The following is a 22,409-nucleotide window of genomic DNA, read 5'->3' on the forward strand; positions in this document are numbered from 1 at the left end:
CGGGTGGTGGAGGGTTACAACACATTTATAAATAACGCGATCTAAACCCAAAAATCGTTGATCTGAATTTGCACAAACTTTGTGTGAATTTAAGTCGTTCTAATTATAGTTATCGCCATCACCGACGCTTCCATCAAACTCCCAGCAGAGGTCGCTGCTCTTCCATGGCTGCTCGTGCAGTCCTCGCCAGCCAAGGTGATGATGGCTCCCTGTAGAGGACGATTCATCCAGAGGGGTGGTCCTTCTCCTCTTGAGTTTTGCTTTTGAAACAGCAGCGCTGACGTCCCCACAGCCTCTGCCAGCTCCACATGACACGACCACCGCAGCTGGCAGGCGAGCAGCTCATGCCCTCCCCCCACCCCGCACCAAAACCTCCCCAGCCCACTGGCTCACCTGCACGCACCCTTCACACTCCCGTCCCCTACCGCGGGTCGGGAGGGGTGCGAGGTTCAGGAGGGCGGCGCATTCTCCGCCTGCCGCTCGGCACGGCGCAGCGGAGGGGCCGGGAGGTGAGCGCCCTCGCACTCAGCCTCGCCTGCATCGGAGAAGTACGGCTGCTGGAGAGCGCTCAACGCAGAGATGCGCTTGCTCGGGTTGAAGGTGAGCAATTTCTACAGGAAGCATGGCGCACAAAGGGGAGAGAGAGAGAGAGATAGATGAGATGCGGTCATTGCGGTCAGCGATGGTGTTGCGATACCAAGTGAAACGTTTGTGAGAGTGCTAAATAAAAATAGGAGGCATGTAACAATTCTGACGTTTAGCATACACGGATGGAATCGTTGATGTGAGAATTTATTATTTACAATGATTGCAAAATACATGCGATTTACATGCTGTTAGTTTTAGGCTAATGGGACAATTAAAACTGTCCAAATGAGACCAAAAAAACGAGGAACAAATGTGACAATAAACATTTGCCCAAAGAATTGTTAATTTAATTGTGACCCTGTTTCAATTAATCAGAACTCTGGAGGGTTGAATCACTAAAGGCTACAAAATAAAGGAACAAGTGTTTAAAAATGTTCTATTTCCTGGCAAGTATGGCTTGATAATCTTTGGGCCAACTCAACTTTCAGAAGTATTTCAGGTATTCCACAATATGGGAGATATGGACATGTTTCATGAAGCCATATAAAAACTACGGATGAGGAGACCACAGATCTACAAAGACATCGAAGATTAAAAGTGCACCACTAGCACAGGAAGACTTGCAAGTGTGAGGGTCCAAATTTGACAAGTTCTATAATTTCCTACAAATTAGTGACAGTCTCGTGCACCAAGTCACTCTCACAAATTATACTTCTCTTGGTCTCTTAAGATCTCACCTGGTTTAAGAAATTAAACTTAAAACTTGAAACACTGGGTAACACTAAGCAAACCGTCATTGTACAAAAATACAACAAGAACAAGGACGTGTATACACGTAGGCGCTGGTTTTCTGCACAGATCATGAAAGATGGCATAAAATAAAACGTAAAATTACGCTAGTTCTACTGTTGTTATCTTAGTGCTGGATGTGCTAAACGGAAGTGCTGGCGCTGTGACGGGAAGTGGGAATATGTTGCGCCGCCGGGGTAGAACAAGCCCCTCTCACCAGCAGCAGCTCCTCCCCCAATGGGCCCATCTCTGGCACAACGTTTTTGAGTGCCTGTGGGGGGCGGTAGGCAAAGGAAGTGTACGGCAGCGACACGTCCTGCGGCCAGTCGTCCCGGTTTGGCAGGCCCAGTAGACTGCACACCATGGAAGCGGCAGCAGCATTAATGTCGGAACACATTTTCAACATTGCCATCAGCATCGGCGTCAGCACCATCACCAATCAGCGTCATCATTCCAATCAGCATCATAATCAACGTCAATTATTTGTGTCACAATCTGCCTAAGCGTAACATTTCAACATGACCACCTGCAGCAACAGCCTTTCCATAAGCATCATCAGCATACATTTTCAACGTGACTATCAGCATCATCGGCATTAGCATCAGTGTCTGCATGTGCGTCAGCAGCACCAGCCTCTTATGTTGCTTGAATAAGTAGTCAGAGACAAAGGGGCATCTAAGCTTATTTTATATTTATAGAGTAACTTTAACATAATTATAAAAAAACGGTATAAATAAATAAATTATTTCGGTGGATAGGGGCGTTCAAGGGATGAGGAATGGGTGATCATGGTAGAGGATAACTAGAGGGTGAGGAAAGAGTAGGGGAGGGAAGAGAATAGGCGATGGAGGTAAATATGCAGCATACTCTAGCTGGGAAGATACAATTGGTATGATGTCACATATCCTGTCACAGAGTGACAGTGATTCATCTCAAAGAGCACAGGGACACGCACGGCGTCCTGTTCTTCTCTGCCAATGCCATGACCGTTGCTTTTCTTCCAATTAACATATTCCCGCGGAGAGAGCTGGTAGGAACTTTGGGTTGCTCGGTCAATGGCCAGGGTCAACGGCGGCGTGGTGTATTCCGCAAATATGGCCGACTGTGAGGGCAGGCACAAGCCGGCGTGAGTAGGTTAAACGTTGAGTTGTATAAGGGCACCACGGGGTGACCTGCCCCTCCCCTCCCAGCCCCACCCCTCCCTCCCACCCCCCACCCAGCCCCTCCCCAACCTCCCCACCCAGCCCCTCCCCAACCTCCCCACCCAGCCCCTCCCCACCCTCCCCACCCAGCCCCTCGCTCCCCACCCTCCCCTCCCCACCCAGCCCCTCCCTCCCCATCCAGCCCCTCCCCACCCAGCCCCTCCCTCCCCATCCAGCCCCTCCCTGCACGACGGACACAATAATCCCCTGTGGGCTGGTGTAACCAGGAAGTTCCTACTAGTAACAGCCACTTCTATGGGTCCTTTTAAATTCCATTGACTTGGCTCGCGATGTGGAGAAGTAGTCATTTACATTCCAATGATACCCCTTTGAAATGGTGTCAAAGTGGACACATTTGCTGGCTGTTCATTCACCTGCTTACGTTTCAGATACTGTACTTGAGTTGATGTATTTTGAAATGATGCACAAATACGACACGACAGTTCACCTTCATAAATTGCAATCCCTTACCAAGCTGCACAGAACACAATTCACATTCTGCTGCTGTGTTTTCATTTCCAGTTAAAATGCACGTTGCAAGAAGATGAATGCGCATTGACGCTTTTTGGGGAGAGCTGCTCGACTTTATACATGCATTCGCATTCAAGTGGAACACGCATGGTGCCTGTGCTACTCAGGCACCACATTGCTTCCTGTGCTCCGGTGTGGAGAAGTGAAGCAGTGGGTGAAGTGCATGGTTGAAACCAACACAATAACTCAAGGCATTTCCGTTGTCAAAACAATTCCAGAAACATTATCATTTTTGGCAACTGGGCTTGTCACGATCGAATCCTACTTGTCAAATGGGATGGATGCTGCAAATGCCCCCAGGGTGGTTTAGGCCACATGAGTCAGGTCGTGGTTTCTATTTTAAGTTTATAATGGAAGTTGCTTGTCCAACAGTTTTGCACTCATCAGCTGGGGCAGGAAAGGGCCAGTTAAACAACCCAGGAAAGGAGCAAAGGTCACAACCTCTAACCTCATACCCCCACTCGCCCCGCGTGTGCATTTCCCAGAACTCTCGCAGGCAAGCGGTCAACTCTGCAATTGGTTCATGGGCTTCCACACGTTGACCAATCAGGGCCGGTCCCATTAGTGGGGCACACCTCGCTCACAGGTCACAAGCGGGAGGAAGCTGCGGAAATGAAGCTCAATCTGCTGGACCCCACCTCCACTCGTGGACACCCGTAAAGCAGTAATGGAGCCGTTAATCTCTCCCGAGGAAGGCGCGTCCCGTTTAGAGGGAATTATCGGGCAGCAAGAATGTGAAGCAAGAGTTTACTCCCAAGTCACAACAGTGATCCAGAAACTGATTGGTTGAATGCACACACAGGCAGATGATGTTAAGTGACATTAAACTCACGTGTATCTCCACAAGTATATCTCGCTTCCATTATCGTCACTTTTATATGACAGAATATAACATATCCCGTGCTTAACATTACATTATTAATTGAGCAGCTGGTGAGGATATATATTTAAAAACTAAGTTTGTACCTAAGACATTTAGATTCAAATAATGGCAGGCGGAGCAGTGGTATAGTGGTGAGTGTACCGTGGTATGAACCCCACAACCCCAGTTTAAATCCTAGCCAAGGCTAACATAATCTATGAGTGATATTAAAACCGATACTGGGTACTGGCATCTCTTCCCCACCCCCTTCACCAAACCACACTGACCAGCGTGGTGAAGTATGATAACAAAAAACCAACATGGGCGACACGGTGTGAGGATGCCTTCATCTTTTGGTGGATTGAAAAAAGGGCTGGAATTTAATAAGATGCCAGCAATTGGCTTTTTTCCTCCTGAATGCTTCTGAAGTTTTATAGTGCTCTATTCATGAATGGAACAGACCACGCTGAACTTGATGTGAGAGCTGCTCATGTCTGACGTGGGGGAACGGAGGATTGCGTATGCACACAGGTACCAACGTGTTGACATGAGAGAGGAAGTCCAAGGTGAAAGAAACATAAAAACTAGAACAAAACCTGTGAGTCTCCCCCCTCCACGCTTGCAAAGGCAGGAAGTCGCGAGGGCTCGTAGATAAGCGTAGTTAACCCGCAACGGACACTTTTCCACCACCACCCAGGCCACACCTCCCCAGTGCTGCGCTCTCGCTGCCCCTGCCTCATCCCTGCCTTCCCTCCCGCACATGCATGGCCGCAGTGGCGGCAGCGCCATCACATGTGCTTGTGCTGTGACTCGGTTGTGCGGAATGCACTCAATCCTTCGGTTGTGAACAATGATATGGATGTTGATTGCTTCAAGTATTGTCCAGGCAACAATGGAAAAATAACAAAATGCTGTGGAAATAATGTGTTTTTTTCTTTAAAGAAACAATACTTACTCAAAAATCTTTGTCAGCTGATCAAAATCGGAGCTTCCGCAGAAGAGAGGCCTGTGAAGAAAAATGAGACACTTACTATAAACAGTGTCTCGGCTCCGAAAAACCAGGCTGCAGTCCAAGCCGTTAAAAAAGTGGAACTTTTTCAAGTAATAATTTAATGGGGAGAGGTGGCATAGTGATTAGTGCACTATGGACCCAACAACCTAAGTTTGACTGCCAGCTACAGCTAACATCTGTGGTGTGCAATGTTTAGACTGGTTCAGGGCCTTCCTCCATGTGAATAACCAGCCCTGCTGGGCCTGTGCTTATGGTATGTGCGGCGAGGTGGGTGGCCCGTGGCAAAGATACCTGCGTCTGAACATCTCGGCAAAGATGCAGCCAACGCTCCACAGGTCAACGGTGGTGGCATAGCTCGACTGCAGCAGGACCTCCGGGGCGCGGTACCACAGCGTGACCACCTGCAGCCCATGCCGCATATGCACACACAAGCACACAAGCGCACACACACGCATGCACCGTTATAAGAGTCCTTGGACATTACAGCAGCCACTGCCGGGACGGGAAGCACCTCCCACGCTTTCCACATTCGCCAGTCCACTCCGTCCACCTGTAGACATTGTCTAACGCCTTAGAAACACCCAACGGTCACGATCAGTAGACCCAAAAGAGGAGGCCACATCTGGGCACATGGTGTGGCAATGAAAAGGGGTCATGCTGCATTGTCAATACCACTAACATCCCCGTTACCATGTAGCCATGTATGTATGTGGTGTGGGTGAAGGACAGGCTGTCACAACCATCACCACCACCATCCTGTCCATCTTGTGCGTTGCACCCACCACAGTGAAACGTGGTAAATCGTGATAGTTGTATTCAAGATCAAGACGTCACCAGAGCCAAAACTGTTGATGCCACCTATGCGTCGGCAATGCTTTAGACCTTCCGTCAGATTCCGCAGTTGCTGCACAGTAGACACGTAACCTCCCAGATCTGTTCTCCACAGTATCCCACCATCGGGTCTTAGGTCTTCCCCTTGACTTAAAACTAAATCAAGCAATCAGAGGAGTCTCAGATTTGTGGTACGTATGTCAAGTCAGCAGAGGGCCACAAGCTACGTGGTATAAATAGGCCTGTTGCTGAGCAAAATCCTCCCATGAGTCACAGCGAGAAACGCAGCTTTGGCACTGGTGCCGATAAGGGGTTAAGCGTGTCATTGTGCGGTGGTCAAGGCGGCCTGCGGCCGGCCTTGCTGTTGACTCGGCAAAATTGACCTCAATCGGAAAAGCTTGCCTTCTCATGGCGGGCCTAGGCAGCAATCGCTGCCATTCACATTCCCATTGCCACACCTCTGCCCTTCGATGACTGATTTGATGATTCAGAAATGCATTCAAAATATATTTCTTACTTAATGTGTAACAAATTAAAGAACCAATGGATGGATGCATAGCTCTTCTCTTGGCTAAGCAACTTGCAGAGCTTCTGTGATGCTGCTAACAGGTTTTGGCGGTTTTCTTAGTAAATTTTCTGAACGGTAAACATTAACACCACTCAATGTAATGTGAACATTTTACACCAGTGTGCAAGTGAGTATGGACATTGGAATAGTTTCTCTTTACTAGAGTTCACGAGTTTACCGCATAAACATTCTCTGAACATTAAATGAGCAAAAGAAAAACACCCATGGCAGCTCACAAAAACACAATGTGAAAGTTACACACGAGTCAAAATCCAGTGTTAAATAAATTGCTGACGGGAATTTCCTGCCGGAGCAACAAAGGACACAGTTTGCTCAAATGCGCTCACACACCTAGTGCTCTCACTGGTATACTGCTGCCAATTTAACTGTTCAGACCAAAGGAGAAATTAATCTCTTTTTTGGATGCGATGTTCAGAAACGGCGCACAGGACTTCCTGTTGGAAGTGTGAGTGACACGCATCTTGGCCAACTCAGCCGCATTTGCAATCCTAGGTTTCACAAAACCATTAAGCCAACAGCCGTGACAGTATCTTGACATTATCTGGCACAGTGACACTCACACTGTCATGCCTCATCATTGCCAGGGGGACTTTTTTCTCTCCTGACTTTTGAAGACTGTCATTTAGATAATTTGTGCAATTCAACAATACACTAAAGTAAAAAAAACTCATCTGTGAAGCATTAAGACTTTGTGAACACTATCAAGTAAATAAAGTTGTTAGACCCTTTACACTTTGAAACAGAGGCAGCTCATAGTTGTAAGCCAGAACGTTGAAATGTATCTGCTGAAATTAATGCTGTTAATAAAGCAAATTGCTCAACAACGGGGCGTTTGGCGGTGGCTACACGATTCGCCCTCTTTATGCCGAAGGCTTCTCCGCTCCGCGCCCCAGGCCGCCTGCACTGTGGTCACTGCTGCTGCGCTCGCTTTCAAAGAAAACCGGTAGTGGCCCCCGGCCGGGCGAGGCACAGTCGACCGCGGCGGAAGCTGCAGCCCTAGGCCACCACTCGCAGGGAACATCCTGACAATAATCGGTCGCAACACGCGCGGCATCGCACGCTCACACGCACGCACGCTCGCTCGTGGCGCCGATATCACGACGCCAGAACCCACAACGTTGCAAACCCCAGCCAATCCGTTCCTCTGCAGCCACCAGTGCTTCAAGCGAAGAGGCTTTCTCAGAAATCCCACAAACGTGGCAACGAGCCACCCCAGCACTCTCCCACCCGGCATGGTCTTAACGAGAAAACGGGACTCCCTAGAGACCGCAGTTATAATGCATGGGATCTAAACGCTACCTTTTTGCACGACCATATATACAATACCGCAGGAGCCAATCATGCACCAGCTTTGGCCTCATGTAACCTTCACAAATATAGATATGTCAATCAAGCAGCAGTGAACAGAATAAACACTAAAAGCAGTCTCCGATTCATACACAATCTGTACTGTATGATGATGATTGTCATCATTTTTTCATTGTTCAGTAGATAGTTAATGCTTTCCAGATAAAGGCCTCGACATGCTATTGCCTGCAGCAATGCATTCCCTCCGCATCGGCATGAACTTTACCATCTAGAATTCCCACTCAGCCCTGTGCAATCTGGAGCATTGGCCTCATGTCTCTGCTGGAGCAACTCTGCTTTGCCAGATAGCCTGCACACACATGCCTCCCTGCACAAGAGGAAGATCACCACTACAGGAGTACCATCAATGGCTTTTACGGTCAATCCAGCAATATTGCCCGATGAATCATCGCTTATCGTGTCATGCCACCGAGTGGCCGCCCCCTGATGCAGTTATCCTGGGTTAGTCACGAGTATAGGTTTTGTACGACCCATAACTACGCCCCCATCACTGCCAAGCCACTACTGTAAGAACCAAGCACAGGCTCCTTTAGAGTAGAGAGGCGAATGGCCTCTGTGCTCAAAATAACAGTTTCTGCATTTCATTTCTCAGTATTTTCTTTCGATTCCATATAATTCAGTTCCGGGCCAAGAGAACCGCAGCGTATTTTTGCAATGAGTGGTGCATCGGGTGGCAGAGCCGGGTTGGGGCTGAGTACGATCACCGCCTGTTCTCTTCCCCCACCCTCCCCACTTACTGTGCAAACACCATCGCATCCGGCGTGCACCAGCTGGCTGCGTGGATGGAGGCCCCACGCGAGCTCCAGCTCAAAGGGCGGAAACGGAGCAGCGGCTCTCGAGCGCATGACTCATAGCCAGGACCACGCGGCTCCGGCTGCCAGAATGGGACCCATGATCCTCACCCCGCAGCACCGCGGCATCGCACACACCGCACAGCGCTTGGCGGAACAGCACGCGTGCCGTCACGAGCGATATTGGCAACAACGAATACTGGATTTTTATTCGTGCTAACAACGTATTGTCCACTATCGCTGAGAACGTTGGCTTTGCTCATAACCAATTACTGGGGAATGAAGAGAAAATGTTGGATTAAGCAATACATTCGCTTAAATTCATCACACTAAATCGGGTATGTATCTGTTGCAACTTATTCTTTGTACAAATTGTTCCATCTTAATTATCATGCAGGCACATAATTATCATTCAACATTGCTAAACGTAGCGGGCTGTGCCCCCATAATAAACAATTAAATAACTACAGATGATTTTCATTGTTATGATTACGCTTTGCTATTTCAAGAGGATGCAAACTTTTTCCACAAAATTGAATGAGCTGCAGCTCAATGTAACCATAATTCAGAAGTGATCACCTACCATACTTAAAAGTGAGTTCGCACGAGCAGTGATGCAGTAGAACAGAAGGTTCCCTCTAAAGTGCAGAGAGGCGCTCAGCGACACCGGCTAAGGAGCTGCGCTGCTCACATGGGCAGCATGCCCGGGCAGGCTCCGCACTCGGCACCCACCGCCTCCATCACCGCCAACGCATTGAAGCCTTCACGTTGAAACGTCTGCTACGGCAGAGCTCTGCCTGCGCCTGTTGCTGCCGCCACCGCCTCCGCCACTATTGCCGCCGCTGCCGCCGCCACCCCTCACTGGTTGCGTACCGATCGCGATTGCCGTGAGTACCGCACGGCATGGCTGCCCGGCGCGCAAACGCTCCCCACTCCGCCCCATCGCAACTCGTGCTCAGGATGCGCCGTTCCGGGGATCACCTTCCATTAGTTTCCGCTAAAATCTTCGACGTGACTGCCGCAGCCTCCATCGCCCACCTGCGACGTTCCTACGAGCGACGTGCACGGTAACATCCTCGCGGTGACATCCTCATGGTAACATCCACACGGTAACATCCACACGATAACTGGGTAGCGGTAACATCCATGCCGCGGCGGGCTTCTGGTAGTATCCACGAGGACCTAAGCCGCAGTCGGCGTTCACGGCGCACAATGAGAATTGGCGTCGCGATCCGGGACTACTTGTACGCCGAAGTGCGTAAATGCATGGTCCCGTCCTATTGGTCGACCCGTAAATACGAAGGCGCCTTGCATTATTATTCGTCGAAAAAGATTCCCACGCGAGTCGTTTCTACACCAATCCTAACGGAGCCAAGCCGCCCGCCTGAATGTCCTATTAGGGCAAGGGATGCGACCGGGACCTGTTAGCGATGCACTTACCTAGGGTGATGCATTGATAGATAATCTACCATTTTATAATCAACTTCTTACTTTTTTCTTAACAGGTGAGTGAATATTCTTGGTTCTTTCGGTAAAGTCACGTAGAAGGGAAGCAATAAAATAATAAAAATATAAAACAATACAATTCTCACGACGTTTCGACTGCAACACAAGCAATCATCATCAGGTGTGAAAAACACAGCAAGAGCATTTGAAAAAAGTGGCACTTTTTTCAAATTTTGGCACTTTTTTCAAATTTTCTTGCTGTGTTTTTCACACCTGATAATGATTGCTTGTGTTGCAGTCGAAACGTCGTGAGAATTTTATTGTTTTATACTTTTATTATTTAATTTTTTCCCTTCTACGTGACTTTACCGAAAGAACCAAGAATATGAATCCCTGCAGTCACGAAAGCTTTAAATCAGGTGAGTCAATATTGCAAATTTGATGGCTCCATATCTTACAGAAAAACAGATAGAAGGTGGTAGCAATGATGGAGATTCATACATCTGTGCCTCACCCTACACACGCACTGTGTCTATTCCAGGAAAAAATGTGGGGCATACACCGACGCAAAAGAAAACTATACAAATTCCGTGACACCGGTTCAATTAAAAACGTGACACTAAAAACAGTAAAAACCCTAATAACTGAGAATGTGATGCTTGCAGGAGGCCATGCTTAGCAACCCTCAATCACTATCTATAACTGTCTCATTTTCCCATATTATTTAAGTGGAGTATCTATAAATGGATCACCCTGTATTAATGTCAACTGGTTCTTCACCTGCTGCTCAGTGCGGATTGGTGGAGGAGGAGCCCAAGGCTGATTCTTACATTATTTGCCAACTCGATATCGTACATTTAAGAAACGTTATTTTATGAAAACATTTAAATAGTTTAAACGATAAATGTCAAATGATAAAAAGAACATCAAACACCGGGAGGTTTTTCAGATTTTTTTTCTGTTGAATTCAATCCAAGTCACATGATACTTTGTGCTACATACACTGGCTGTGCTAGTCGGCAGATGTTTTACTTTGGGGTTTTTTAGATGTTTAAAAATTACATCAATGCAGGGCCCACAAAATGCTAATAATATTATAACGCCCTTACTAGGTTTTACGTTGATAAGAACTTGCCCAGATTGTGCTGGTAGCTTAAATTTTTCCTGCATCCAACAGGAATACTTGAAAATGAAAAGACATTGTTTTTCTTTAATATGTTACATCAATCCCTCAAGCTGATCATCCCCTACTCAGCTCAATATCAAAACATTGACAGTCCATCCACCTTCACCACGATCACACAACTCCTCTCTACACTGGCACGTGACACAGGTTTAACTGAGAAGGCCAAGATGACAGAAGATGTCCTCGGCACAGCTTGGCTACAACACAATTCACAACAGCGTCTGGCTGGACAAGTTCCTGGGCTCCAAATCGTCACGACAGTGGACCAGCGTGTGCTGCGCTGGCTGTGAAACTTGCTGACGTGCACATGCTGGATACTTCAAGACAAATTAATCACTTACCGTCCACGTCTAGCACCTGTTCTCCAATAATAAAAGTGCATAACTGGAACTGAATGACAACAAGCACAAGCGCGATTCTCTCGCAATGTTTAGCAGGTGGAAAACGGACTGCCAACACAGTGTCAGCAGAGAATTGGCCGCAGGTGAAAAAGGCAATAGATAATAATTGAAGAGCGGCAGGCATTTAGAGGTGAGGGGGTGGCGAAGAGAAGCAGCAACAAACATGCAAGGAGTAACTCAAAAGATTAAGGGCAACACAAAGGTGAGGAGTGGCAGGTAAAGGGAGTCAGGTGAGCGATGAGCAGCAAGTGAAGGGCGATGGACGGGCGAGAAGCGCGGAGTGAACAGGCTGGGGGGGGGGGGCAGGTCTACGCACACACACACACACGTGCGCACCGTCCTTCCCTGCGTCACACACAGGAAGAGCCTTCAGGCAAGGTTAGGTCTCAGCTGGGTTAGACCAAACAGTTTTCATGCCCCTCAAGGATAATTACCAGACTTTGACTTTTATTGCAAATAAGCCAAGCATTTGTACTGTCTGTGGTGCTTCAATGTAAAGGTTCCCTAAGCGCCTATCTCCTGGTTTGCTTCCATGTTCTCGTTGCCTGAACGTTTGTGTTGTTTAACCAAAGGCACTGGGCAATCCACCCCTAAATAAGTACTGGGACTTGGCGAGGCTCTTTTGATAAAACGAGCAAGGGACAATTCTAGATTTGAAGCTTTCGTGACTGCAAGGATTCATACTCTTAGTTCTTTCGGTAAAGTCACGTAGGTAAAAAATGAAATTAAAATTAATATAATTATTATTTTATTTTTATCAATTTTAATTTCATTTTTTACCTACGTGACTTTACCGAAAGAACAAAGAGTAAGGAACATTATTGTCATTCAAAGGGAAACAGTGGCGCAGTGGTAAGTGCCCCGCGCTAGGATCCCGACGACTTAAGTTAAATTCCCCACCACGGTTAACATCGGCAGCAACTAACAATCGAACCACTCCTGCCTTCCTCAACCCCCTTTTCACCAACAACCTGTACTGACCAGCATGGTGAAGCATGGTAAAAAATAAATATATTAACAACATAGCCTGGGGATGTCTTCATCCAGCAGTGGATTGAGGTTTGGTTTAAAAATGTTTACTATATATGAAAGAAACCAAACATAGCTGAGCACATTCTAGATTTGAAGTTTTCGTGACTACAAGGATCCATACTCTATGGTTCTTTCGGTAAAGTCACGTAGGTGAAAAAATAAGAATAAAATTAGAAATCAGGTTTTTATTACTATGGTTGTCCCACATGATGACAGAAGCTTGCGTTGCTTCCGAAACGTCGTGATTTAATTTGATTATTTTTATTTTTTATTTTTTCACCTACATGACTTTACCAAAAGAACCAAAGAGTAAGGCTGAGCACGTAATGCAGTGCACAAGCGCTGCATTGTCAGCACCGGCCGGGCACCTACCCCCTTTGCGCCGTCATGTGCCTCGGCAAGGGCTCTGCATCTTCACCCCACTCTGTCTGGTGCTCATTCACAGATGCAAAGTGCCCTCGAGCGGTGCGTTGGAAATGCAGATGTTCCATCGTTACACTATATTTTAGTTGCTATAAAAATAAATTTCCTCAACGAGCCGTCTGTTTTGAGTTACTGTTGAATGTGATGCACATTAACCCACTTTACTGTACCACTTCCTGGAGCTCATTGTTATTAAGTCACTGATTTGTGTCTTGATTTAAGTGCCAAGTTAACCCCTCTGCCATCACTGCATGTTTAATTTAATGTTGCACATTGAGGTGAGGAAACACTCACAACGACAGCATTGAATTGACACCATTGCTCGTGATCATCACATAGTTATCTGAATTCCTGCAGCGCAGCCATGCTAGAAATCTCTCGTGGAGCTCATCATGGGACCTGCGGCACCGAGTAGTGGATCGAGATCACTGGCTTCCCTGAAGGTTTGCAGGTTTTAAGTTACTGTGCTCCCCCGAACAGTGCCCGGGGGCCAGCAGTTGGTTTAAAATGGTAAAGCTTGAGAAGTAGAGATGAGCCGTAACTTTTTAAAGAATACAAAAATCTGTTGGCATCTTTCACATTTAAAAATGAAAAGTGGTGGATTATTTTTAACGGCAAGTTGGACAAAGATAGATTTTATAGCAACTCTCAGACCGAAATGCACTGATGAACAGGAGATACATCTGTGCGAGCGTTGCGTAAAGCCACACTTTGACCACACAGCAAACAGTTTGAGACTTGGCACGGGAGACGGGGAAAGCGTCTGGGCCCAAAACTAAAAGCTCAAGTAATTTGTGTTGTTTGCAAAAGGCAAGATTTACATTTTCGCACGGACCAAAAAATAATGCACCATTGCCATAAAAAGAAAACGATCTGGGCGCTTTTATGGTGTCAACGAACAAGGCACAATTTGCCGGCTCGAGGCCATTAGCTCCACTTGCATCTGTAGGTGTCGCGGTGCCAGCGGGCGGTGAATAAGCCTCCATTCACTCATCGCCAAGGGCTCCGGGCCATTTCTTGGTTCATCACCCTAACATAATCTCAACAGCTGTACCGAAATCATGTAAACAAGGGCGCTTAACAAAAGAGATGCTCCAGGACAAAAATTGTACAACTGTTATACATGTCCTGTAATTATATAATTACAGCCCTTTGTAAATTCACTGTTAGATTGCTGGATTAAGTCATCTCCATGCCATATCAGTCATGGGTGTTCATTGACCATACTTCACCACGTTGGGCAGTGTGGGTTGGTGAATAGGGGGTGCTCAGTAAACACTCACCACTGATGTTACCAGTGGCCAAAAATAGGACTCAGGCGGCTAGGTTTATAGCTCAGTGTGTGAATCGCTGCACTCTATTTGGAATAACACTGCTTAGGACTCACAAAGCTGAACGTGATCAGTCGGCCTCAAGTTATAAATATCACCAAAATGAAAGATCTCCATATTTTGGCCAACTAGCCTTTGAGCGTCTTTTAACTGATGCCTCAACTATTAAAACCATCATCTTTAAATACACATTGTTTTAGCTACATTAATTTTGTTTTTAATGTAAATTTCAAACTCGTAGCAGAAACATATTTCCATCAACTGATGGAGATGAGCCGTAATCACCCATTCATTTTATCTAGGAGACGCTTTCACTTTAAAGCATTGCAATATCTAAAGAGTGAACGTGCAAACATATCTGCCTTACCACCGAGGTAAGAGCCATCTGGAAGCTGTAGATGCGCGCGAGGCCAAAGTCGGCGAGCTTGACCTGCCCGTCGCTCGTCACGAGGATGTTCTGGGGCTTGAGGTCGCGGTGCACCACGCGGTGAGTGTGCAGGAAGTCCAGCCCGTTCAGCAGCTGGTGCATCATATCCTGGCCACCACAGGGCACACACAACGCGTCGGCATGGCGGTGAGACAGGAGGCGTTAGCTGTTGACGAGCGCCAGTTTAAACGCGTTCGCGTATCAAATGGAGAAGCGCCAAGATTCTAGGCAGAAGGCACCGCACTATGTGTATCACATGCATGGTGGAAAATACAGAATTTCCGTTTCAAGTGTACATGCACAGCTGTTTATAGATGTAATGAAATCACTGCTGGTAGCGTGCCCATTTGACAATGCTTTCCAGTAATCCTCGCACAATTTGCTCTTTCTCTGCCAAACGTGGTCTTGATTATACGTGAGCTCCAAAGGGGCCACACGAGTGGTTTGTGTTATACTCCTTTCCTAGACAAAACCGACATTATTTTCAACAACAATGTTGCCATGGCTTTTGTGATGAATGCACTTTTCTAAGGCAATTCTGACATGTGGTACAAGGCTCATCTTGAAAAAAAATTGTAATACTAACGGGAACACGATGATGAGAAATTCTGCATCGCACATGGCCACAAAATATGATGATTTTGTGATTGATGTGCCTGAGCCAGTAACCACAGACACCAATTTCACATCACCTGTTCCATAAACTCAGCCTCAAGAGAGTCGACAGAGCAGGCGAGAGGCAAGGTGTTTCAGGTAAAGTAATATAATCGAAACATCACCGTAAAACAGCAGCGCTGGTACTTGAACATAACCTTGCCTGATCAAATAAAATCATATCAAGTAAAAATGTATTACTCAAATATTTAGCTATGTGCCTGTCTGTCCGTTACCACTATTATTACGTAGTATAACAATCACGTGGATGATAGGCTTCGTGCACAACACTCTACAAGGGTCATCATTGAATGAAAACCTATTCTATAAGTACGTGAGCGACTCCAGGCTAAACAAACCAGATGATCATCCAACACTGGACTTTCATTCGATTTCGTGACATTCAATTTGTAAATCAGTAGGTGGACATGGCAGGGACACGGGCCGCAAGGCCAGCCTGCCCGCGCTATCACGAGAGCCCCTGTCTGGCCTCGGAGACTCCGTCAGGTTGAATGGTTTGGGCCCCCCGAGGCCAGGCGTCGGCTGCGCTATGCTCGCGTCGTCGCATATAGTGGCGGCGTGAGCGGAACCGGTGCTCCCCAACTGTGGGGCCCCTGCCCCAACACCCACACGCCTTGCGCACCACCACGGTCGAACACATCTCTCCAACATTCCTCCTTTATGAGAATCCTGCCTAATGTGAATCAGATGGATGGAAGAACAAAATTACAACAATTACCGCATGTCTTTCTATTCAACGGCCTCGCAGTATTTTTATTGGCGAGCAGACCTCGATTGGGCCCTCTGAGCCCTAGGCATTTCCACCGACTTTTTAGGAATCTTCAGAAACTGTGTTATAAAGCACATTTACAAGGAAATATTTAGAGCAGCAGTTGGCTCACTACCAACACTGCCAGAATGAAGAAAAAGGGATTTATTGTATCACTGGGCTCTCAAGAGGTTAAATAAAGGCAACAAAATACTACAATGAAACTCCTTTTGCACACAAGGCTTCTCAAAAGTGCTTAAAGGTAGGCAATCGGAACAACTTATGTGCGCTTGATGCAAAGGCTCGTGTACCACTGAGCATCCCTGTCCCACCGCAGTCGCACGAGGCGATGGCTCTGTGTTCCATGAATTGATGGTGGGGGAGGAGGAGCTGTTCAGACTCCTGCCACGGATGGGGCAGCAGCAAGGAGGAGGGGAGAATTTTAGTGCGCTGAGGAAAGCAGACCCACCACGTCGGAGCTTCCGCTGCCAGAGCAGGCCGCGCCCGGCAGCCCCAACCACGTGGCCCTCTCTGGCCCGGCCGCCCAGCCTCGCACAGCCGCCGCTTTGTGCCCGCGTCAGCTCACATTTTATTAATTATGCCAAGAAGCGGCAGCGGCGCGCACAGCCACGGGGACCGGCAGCACCAAACTCCGCTCCGGCAGAAAACCACAGCAAATGAACAGCTGGCCCGAAATGTTAATTATTTATTTAACGGACAGAGCATCCGGGCCATCTGCCGTACTACAATTGTTTCCCGTCCATCTCACAATTCATTTGCGGGTTTTTTTCTTGATCTCTCTCTCCTCCCCCCACAATTTGGCAGCCTTCTTTTCTGCTGGTGGCAACGCAGTGTCCCGTGCAGCTGTCATCCTCCTCCGACAGTTACCTCCTGACCCAGCAACCGCATTTGTAGATGAGTGCTCAACAGCAGGTCCATTGAGCACAGAGTGCTCCAACAGCTGTTCATTCAATTGTCCAGCTTAGGAGTTGACCACAAAGACAAGTTTTAATACCAATTCGAAAGGCTGTAAAAATGAACCCAACAACTGAACAGAAAAGCAGCTTCTCCGACACAAGCAATTGAATGCATTAATAAGTAATCAACCCCTATCTATATTTTATATCTCAAGCCAACTTTAATTGTAGTCTTGCTGCCAATTAATTGTCAAATTCATGAGCACGTGCCATTTAAGTTCACAGCTGTCAACTGGTACAACAATGCAGCGATGGTGCACTGAAGTGAAACTCCCCACGTTTGGATGCGCACTCTTAGGGGGCATCACATCTATTATAAAAGCCCGGCGTTCCGTTTGTCCGACAACTAAATTATAATAACATTTCAGAAGGCCTGAAAGAACCGCCCCCCCTTCCCCCCCCCCCCAGAAGAGGGGGTCAAAAGTTGATTCAACAGGTTTACAACAATTGTCGACGACCACCCCCCCCCCCCCCCCAAAAAAATAAGTTCACCCCCCTCCCCCCACAAAATGATTTTCACTCCCCCACCCCCCCTCCTCCCAAAAATAAATGTATTTTGTAGGCAAATATGACAACACACCCTACATAAAATAGTCAGTAGTATCTGCACACATTGGGGAGGGGGGGGGAGAAGAGGACATCAGTGGGGGCGATAGGCAAGGCGCCAAGCGCCAAGAAGCCCTCTGCAGGAGCTTGAATAAGGCCGTAGGCCGCTGAAATTCTAGTCAATAGAAAGTGACGAATACGGGACTTCGTGTTCAACCAGCCTGGAGCAGCAGCCGAGGAAAGCTTTTACACTGGACCAATGGCCGAGGAGACACCGAGAACGCAGGCAGATGCACACCCCCTTCGTTGCTGCTATCAGAGTGTGGGAACCAATGAGTCCTGCATATTCATGTGGTGCTAAGCTTCAAGAGAGCTGGTGGGAGAAGGAGGAGCGACGAGCCATGGCTGCAGCAAGCGACTTCTCGATCACAAAACCGCTTATCGGCAGCGTGTGAGCCAGGTGCGAGCTGTAAACTTTTATGTCACAAGACCACCGGTGGTTTTGTCACACCTGAAAGTGGGAAAATGGGGTGTGGGGCCTGGGAGCAGGAGACGCGTTTCCCTTCCACCAGTCCCAATATGACTCTTTTACCGTACTCTCGTTAATAAATACGACTTCAAAAGAGGGGTGCACTGACACCTTACATTTTCGCAAAGAAGCCCCTCTTTAATACCCATGATCCCAGAGGAACTGTAAGATAACAGAATATTTTCGTCAGCGCTTCTTTATGGAGGACACGTTATATTCACAATTTTCCTTCCTAATTATTCAATGAATTTTTACCACTCTGGGTTGTGATTTGATTCAACTCTCATTTTTAATAACGTGGTGCATGCAGTGGCCACTTGTGGCTAGAAAGGTAACGTCAATCCACTGTATGCCATATATGTAAGGTTATAGATATTATGCGATGCACGTCTTAAGAATCGACGTAAACATTTTTATTGATGCAGCCCTAATACTGAAATGTAATATTTAAAACAGGCATCCAAATTGGTAGAATGACATCTCTCTTTTCTTTGGTAAACTTTGAAGGGCGTTATTGCTTTTAACATAATTTGACAAGAGACAACGCCGCTTGGTATAGTATAGTGTCCTCGGTGGTTTAAACCTCTACTCCAATGCAATTGCAGCATCTCAACAGGTCGTGACCTGTTCTCAATTCCTTCATGCAAGGCCCATTTACCTTCAGAACAATGCCACTGCAAACACAGGTACCACCCCACTGCAAGCATGTGCGACCAAAGTCGGTGTGAAAGGAAACACATACAATAGACTGCTTGTCCTGCGGAGTGATTTTATGGCGTTCAAGATAACACCAAAAAAAGTTAAAATCGGAAAATAAACACACACTTTACACCCACTGATAAAATTCATTGGCCCATTGTACTGATGTATTCCAGTGGGGGAAGGTGGGAGGGTCATAAACAGATGTACATGAAAAAAGAGCATGTTCAGTTGCTAAAGTACGCACACAAAGCCACTGCACAGTCTTACATGTGGGGCAACCAGTGCATAACTTACAGCATTTTTCTTATCAAAAGTCAAAGTGATTTCCTGCTCAAAATATCATTGAGCCAGTGTTTATCACTTTCTTACATCCCTGAGCCATTTGTGGAGATTCCATAGTCATATGGGCGCGACAGAGTCTCTCACTGTTGACCTCCATCATTTTATTGATCCCGAAGGGATGATGGGCTGAGTCAACACTTAACCAGGATTTTAACTTAAAACCTTCTGATTGGGGGCTTCTCACTCTACCACTGAGACACCTGGCACAATTTCATATCAAGTCCCTTATTGAACATCTTCACCAAGGGATAAATTAGGAAGAGATAAAAATTGCATTTTTTAAAATGACCTTCAAGCAACATGTTACTTACTGGCAATGATGATGATAACACGTTTATATTTAAGTTTTATTTTGCCAACCAAATGATGCATTTTTGCAAAAGTCAACAAGTGCCACAGCCATTTCACACCGGCACGACTCCCATTATCACTCTCAACATTTAACGCACGCTGCAAAAAACATATTTACAATTATTCGCAACTCTACAATTACTGTAGCCGAGGAAGCTCGAATCTGCATCAGTGTCCAATCACAGAGCAGATATGGGCAGAGAACTGTAACAGAGCTCAAGCGAGGCGTGCGTGCCACACGCAGCAAAGAAGAACTACCCACGGCGATCGGCGATGGCGAACCGTCAAGGGGGAACCCGAGTGTTGTCGTGTGCACGGCTTTCTGGCCGTCATAGGTGCAGGAAAAGGCAAGGCATCGCTCGGTATTTGAATCTCTTCATAAGCAACGCGACCCTTCGTGTTGGAGAACAGTCCACGGGGCTCTCGGAGGTTTTTACCTTTATCTTGTCGGCGGGGAGGCCGGGCGCGGGCGCCTTCTCCAGGTAGGTGGACAGGTCCTGGTCCACGTGCTCGAAGACGAGCGTGAGCCTCGTCTCGCGGTCGGTGCGGGACGTGGCGCAGACGTCAAACAGCCTGGACACAAGGGCACAGGTCAAGCTACAAGTCGTATGTTTAACTGGGTGAGCATTCAAGATACCATGATAGTCTCGTTTGGGTCACTTCAATGACAAAAGCATAACAAATAAAATTAAATACAGCAATGAAGCCAACATAAATCAAGAGAAAAAAAACTGCGCCATATGAGTAATAAAAAAACCCAATAAATCTATGATGAATAAGAACTTAATTTTAACATAAGTCGGCTCCAGCAGATAATGTTTTTTTTTATCTATGGGACCCTTTTTGCCGGTATCAAGATAATGAAAAAATAGGCTTTACCCTTTCCGGTAGATAATAAAGGTGTTAAGATATTAAAACATCAAATAGACACCTATTGCAAGGCATAAAGTCTGAATTAACCACACGTGTGTCTTAAAACATGCAAAAAAAATGCTATGATAATGTATGCATTGTCCTTGAAATTGATTGACCCACACTAAAGACTTTTCTTTTCCTTTATGGCCTTGTCTCACCAGGGTTAGGCCAGAGAACACGAAAGGAGCAAAAAGCAATGAAAATACATTATCGAAGGATGTTTTATGAAATGACAGGACAGTAAGTGGGTTTTTAAAACCGTCTGTGTTTTAAAAATAGTCCTGAGACTCGGTAGAGATTTCTTAGACAAATATAAATATATAAGTTTCTTGAGACCTATTGAGGGTTTTTTTCTGGATAAACAATGGACATTGTCTTATTAAGTAATATCTGTGTATATATACAGATGCACTGGAAACATGTGCCACAAGCACATTCCTCTTGTGTAATTGTAACCAACATTCACGACCACTACATATTACAATGAAGCTATAATTATTTAATTTTTTAAGTGTAATTTCCCTCAAATTTTGTCCAGACTGTGCTATCGGTTTCACTTCAAAAGGTGAAGAGGCCATTCGAATCTCTCACAGAGCAGTGCAACCCTTGATGTTTAAGAACGACCCACGGAAGCGGATGTCACCGAGCTACCTCTGAGATCCCTTCAAGTGGTCTCCGGTCCAATCACTGATTATTTAATGCTTCACAAGCCACTGACTGGTACGGGTTAAACAGCACAACTATTTGTGAAGCTTCGATTTAAAGCTTTCGTGACTGCAGGGATTCATCTTCTTGGTTCTTTCAGTAAAGTCACGTAGAAGGGAAATAATAAAATAATAAAAATAAAACATTATAAATAATTCTCACGACGTTTCGGCCACAACGCAAGCAGCCGTCCTTAGGTGAAGAACAGGTGTGTCGGAAAGACAGCGTCTGAATGACAGACAGACCTGTTCTTCACCTGAGGACGGCTGCTTGCGTTGTGGCCGAAACGTCGTGAGAATTATTTTATTATGTTTTATTTTTATTATTTTATTATTTCCCTTCTACGTGACTTTACCGAAAGAACCAAGAAGATATTTGTGAAGCGTTTATGGACACAGGCACAACAGAGCTGGCTGCTAACTCCTCGTCCTACCAGGCTGGCGTAAGCCACTGTTCGGGGCCTAACTGCAGCAGGTCTTCCAGTGGAAAAAATCTCTGCGAGGAGGCGCAACAAAGACGCTGCGGAGAGAACCTGCTCGCATGGACGCACACACACACGCATGCACTCTTGGCTTTTGTATATTTCTCCACCATCCTGGCGACCAGGCTGAGCTGAGCGTGCCGGTCATGGATTATCAACAGCTCCGCTTTGATCTGACTCTCCAGCCCACCCGGACATGGAGTGCAGGAGTAGGGCTCGAGGGGGTAGAAGACACCTACAGAAGGGGCTCTTTATCTGCCCGGTTACTCCTGGCAGGCCTGGTGTGGTCGCCCACAGAGATCGCATGTAAGAGATTGAGATATCAGCAAACACATGCCACTTGTTTTTTTTCTAGGAGGGGGGGAGGCAGACCCTAATCATTCATTCAACCGCAAAAACAATAGCAGGGTCTGGCCCCTGCTCGCTGCTTCACACCGACTCCTATGGGGCCTCTGTTAGGAACCCTTGCCAGGAGCAAGGGTGCTGCACCATTTGCAACGTAGCAACAGAGATGACCCACGGTCAACAGCCATCAGCTGCAAGCAATTCAGAGGTCACCCCAGTGGCTTTGCATTTCAGTTGCTAAAATTAGCCCTGTATATACAACCTCTGAAGCAGGCATGTTTGGT

General features: G+C 46.7%; 1 protein-coding gene across 1 annotated transcript in view; it reads right to left on the reverse strand.

Annotated features, from left to right (window-relative positions):
* LOC144943305 (cyclin-dependent kinase 6-like) overlaps positions 1 to 22,409 on the reverse strand; it is a 44,091-nt gene continuing 21,682 nt past the window's right edge. Inside the window, exons 3-8 of the mRNA XM_078870680.1 lie at positions 20,117 to 20,252; positions 14,750 to 14,917; positions 5,276 to 5,385; positions 4,928 to 4,978; positions 1,595 to 1,730; positions 1 to 611 (exon numbers count right to left, since the gene is read on the reverse strand). Of these exons, the coding sequence (XP_078726806.1) occupies positions 450 to 611; positions 1,595 to 1,730; positions 4,928 to 4,978; positions 5,276 to 5,385; positions 14,750 to 14,917; positions 20,117 to 20,252 (763 nt within the window). The 3' untranslated portion in view covers positions 1 to 449. The remainder of the gene's footprint in view (positions 612 to 1,594; positions 1,731 to 4,927; positions 4,979 to 5,275; positions 5,386 to 14,749; positions 14,918 to 20,116; positions 20,253 to 22,409) is intronic.

Source organism: Lampetra fluviatilis, chromosome 2 (assembly GCF_964198595.1).
Source record: "Lampetra fluviatilis chromosome 2, kcLamFluv1.1, whole genome shotgun sequence".
Taxonomy (NCBI): domain Eukaryota; kingdom Metazoa; phylum Chordata; class Hyperoartia; order Petromyzontiformes; family Petromyzontidae; genus Lampetra; species Lampetra fluviatilis.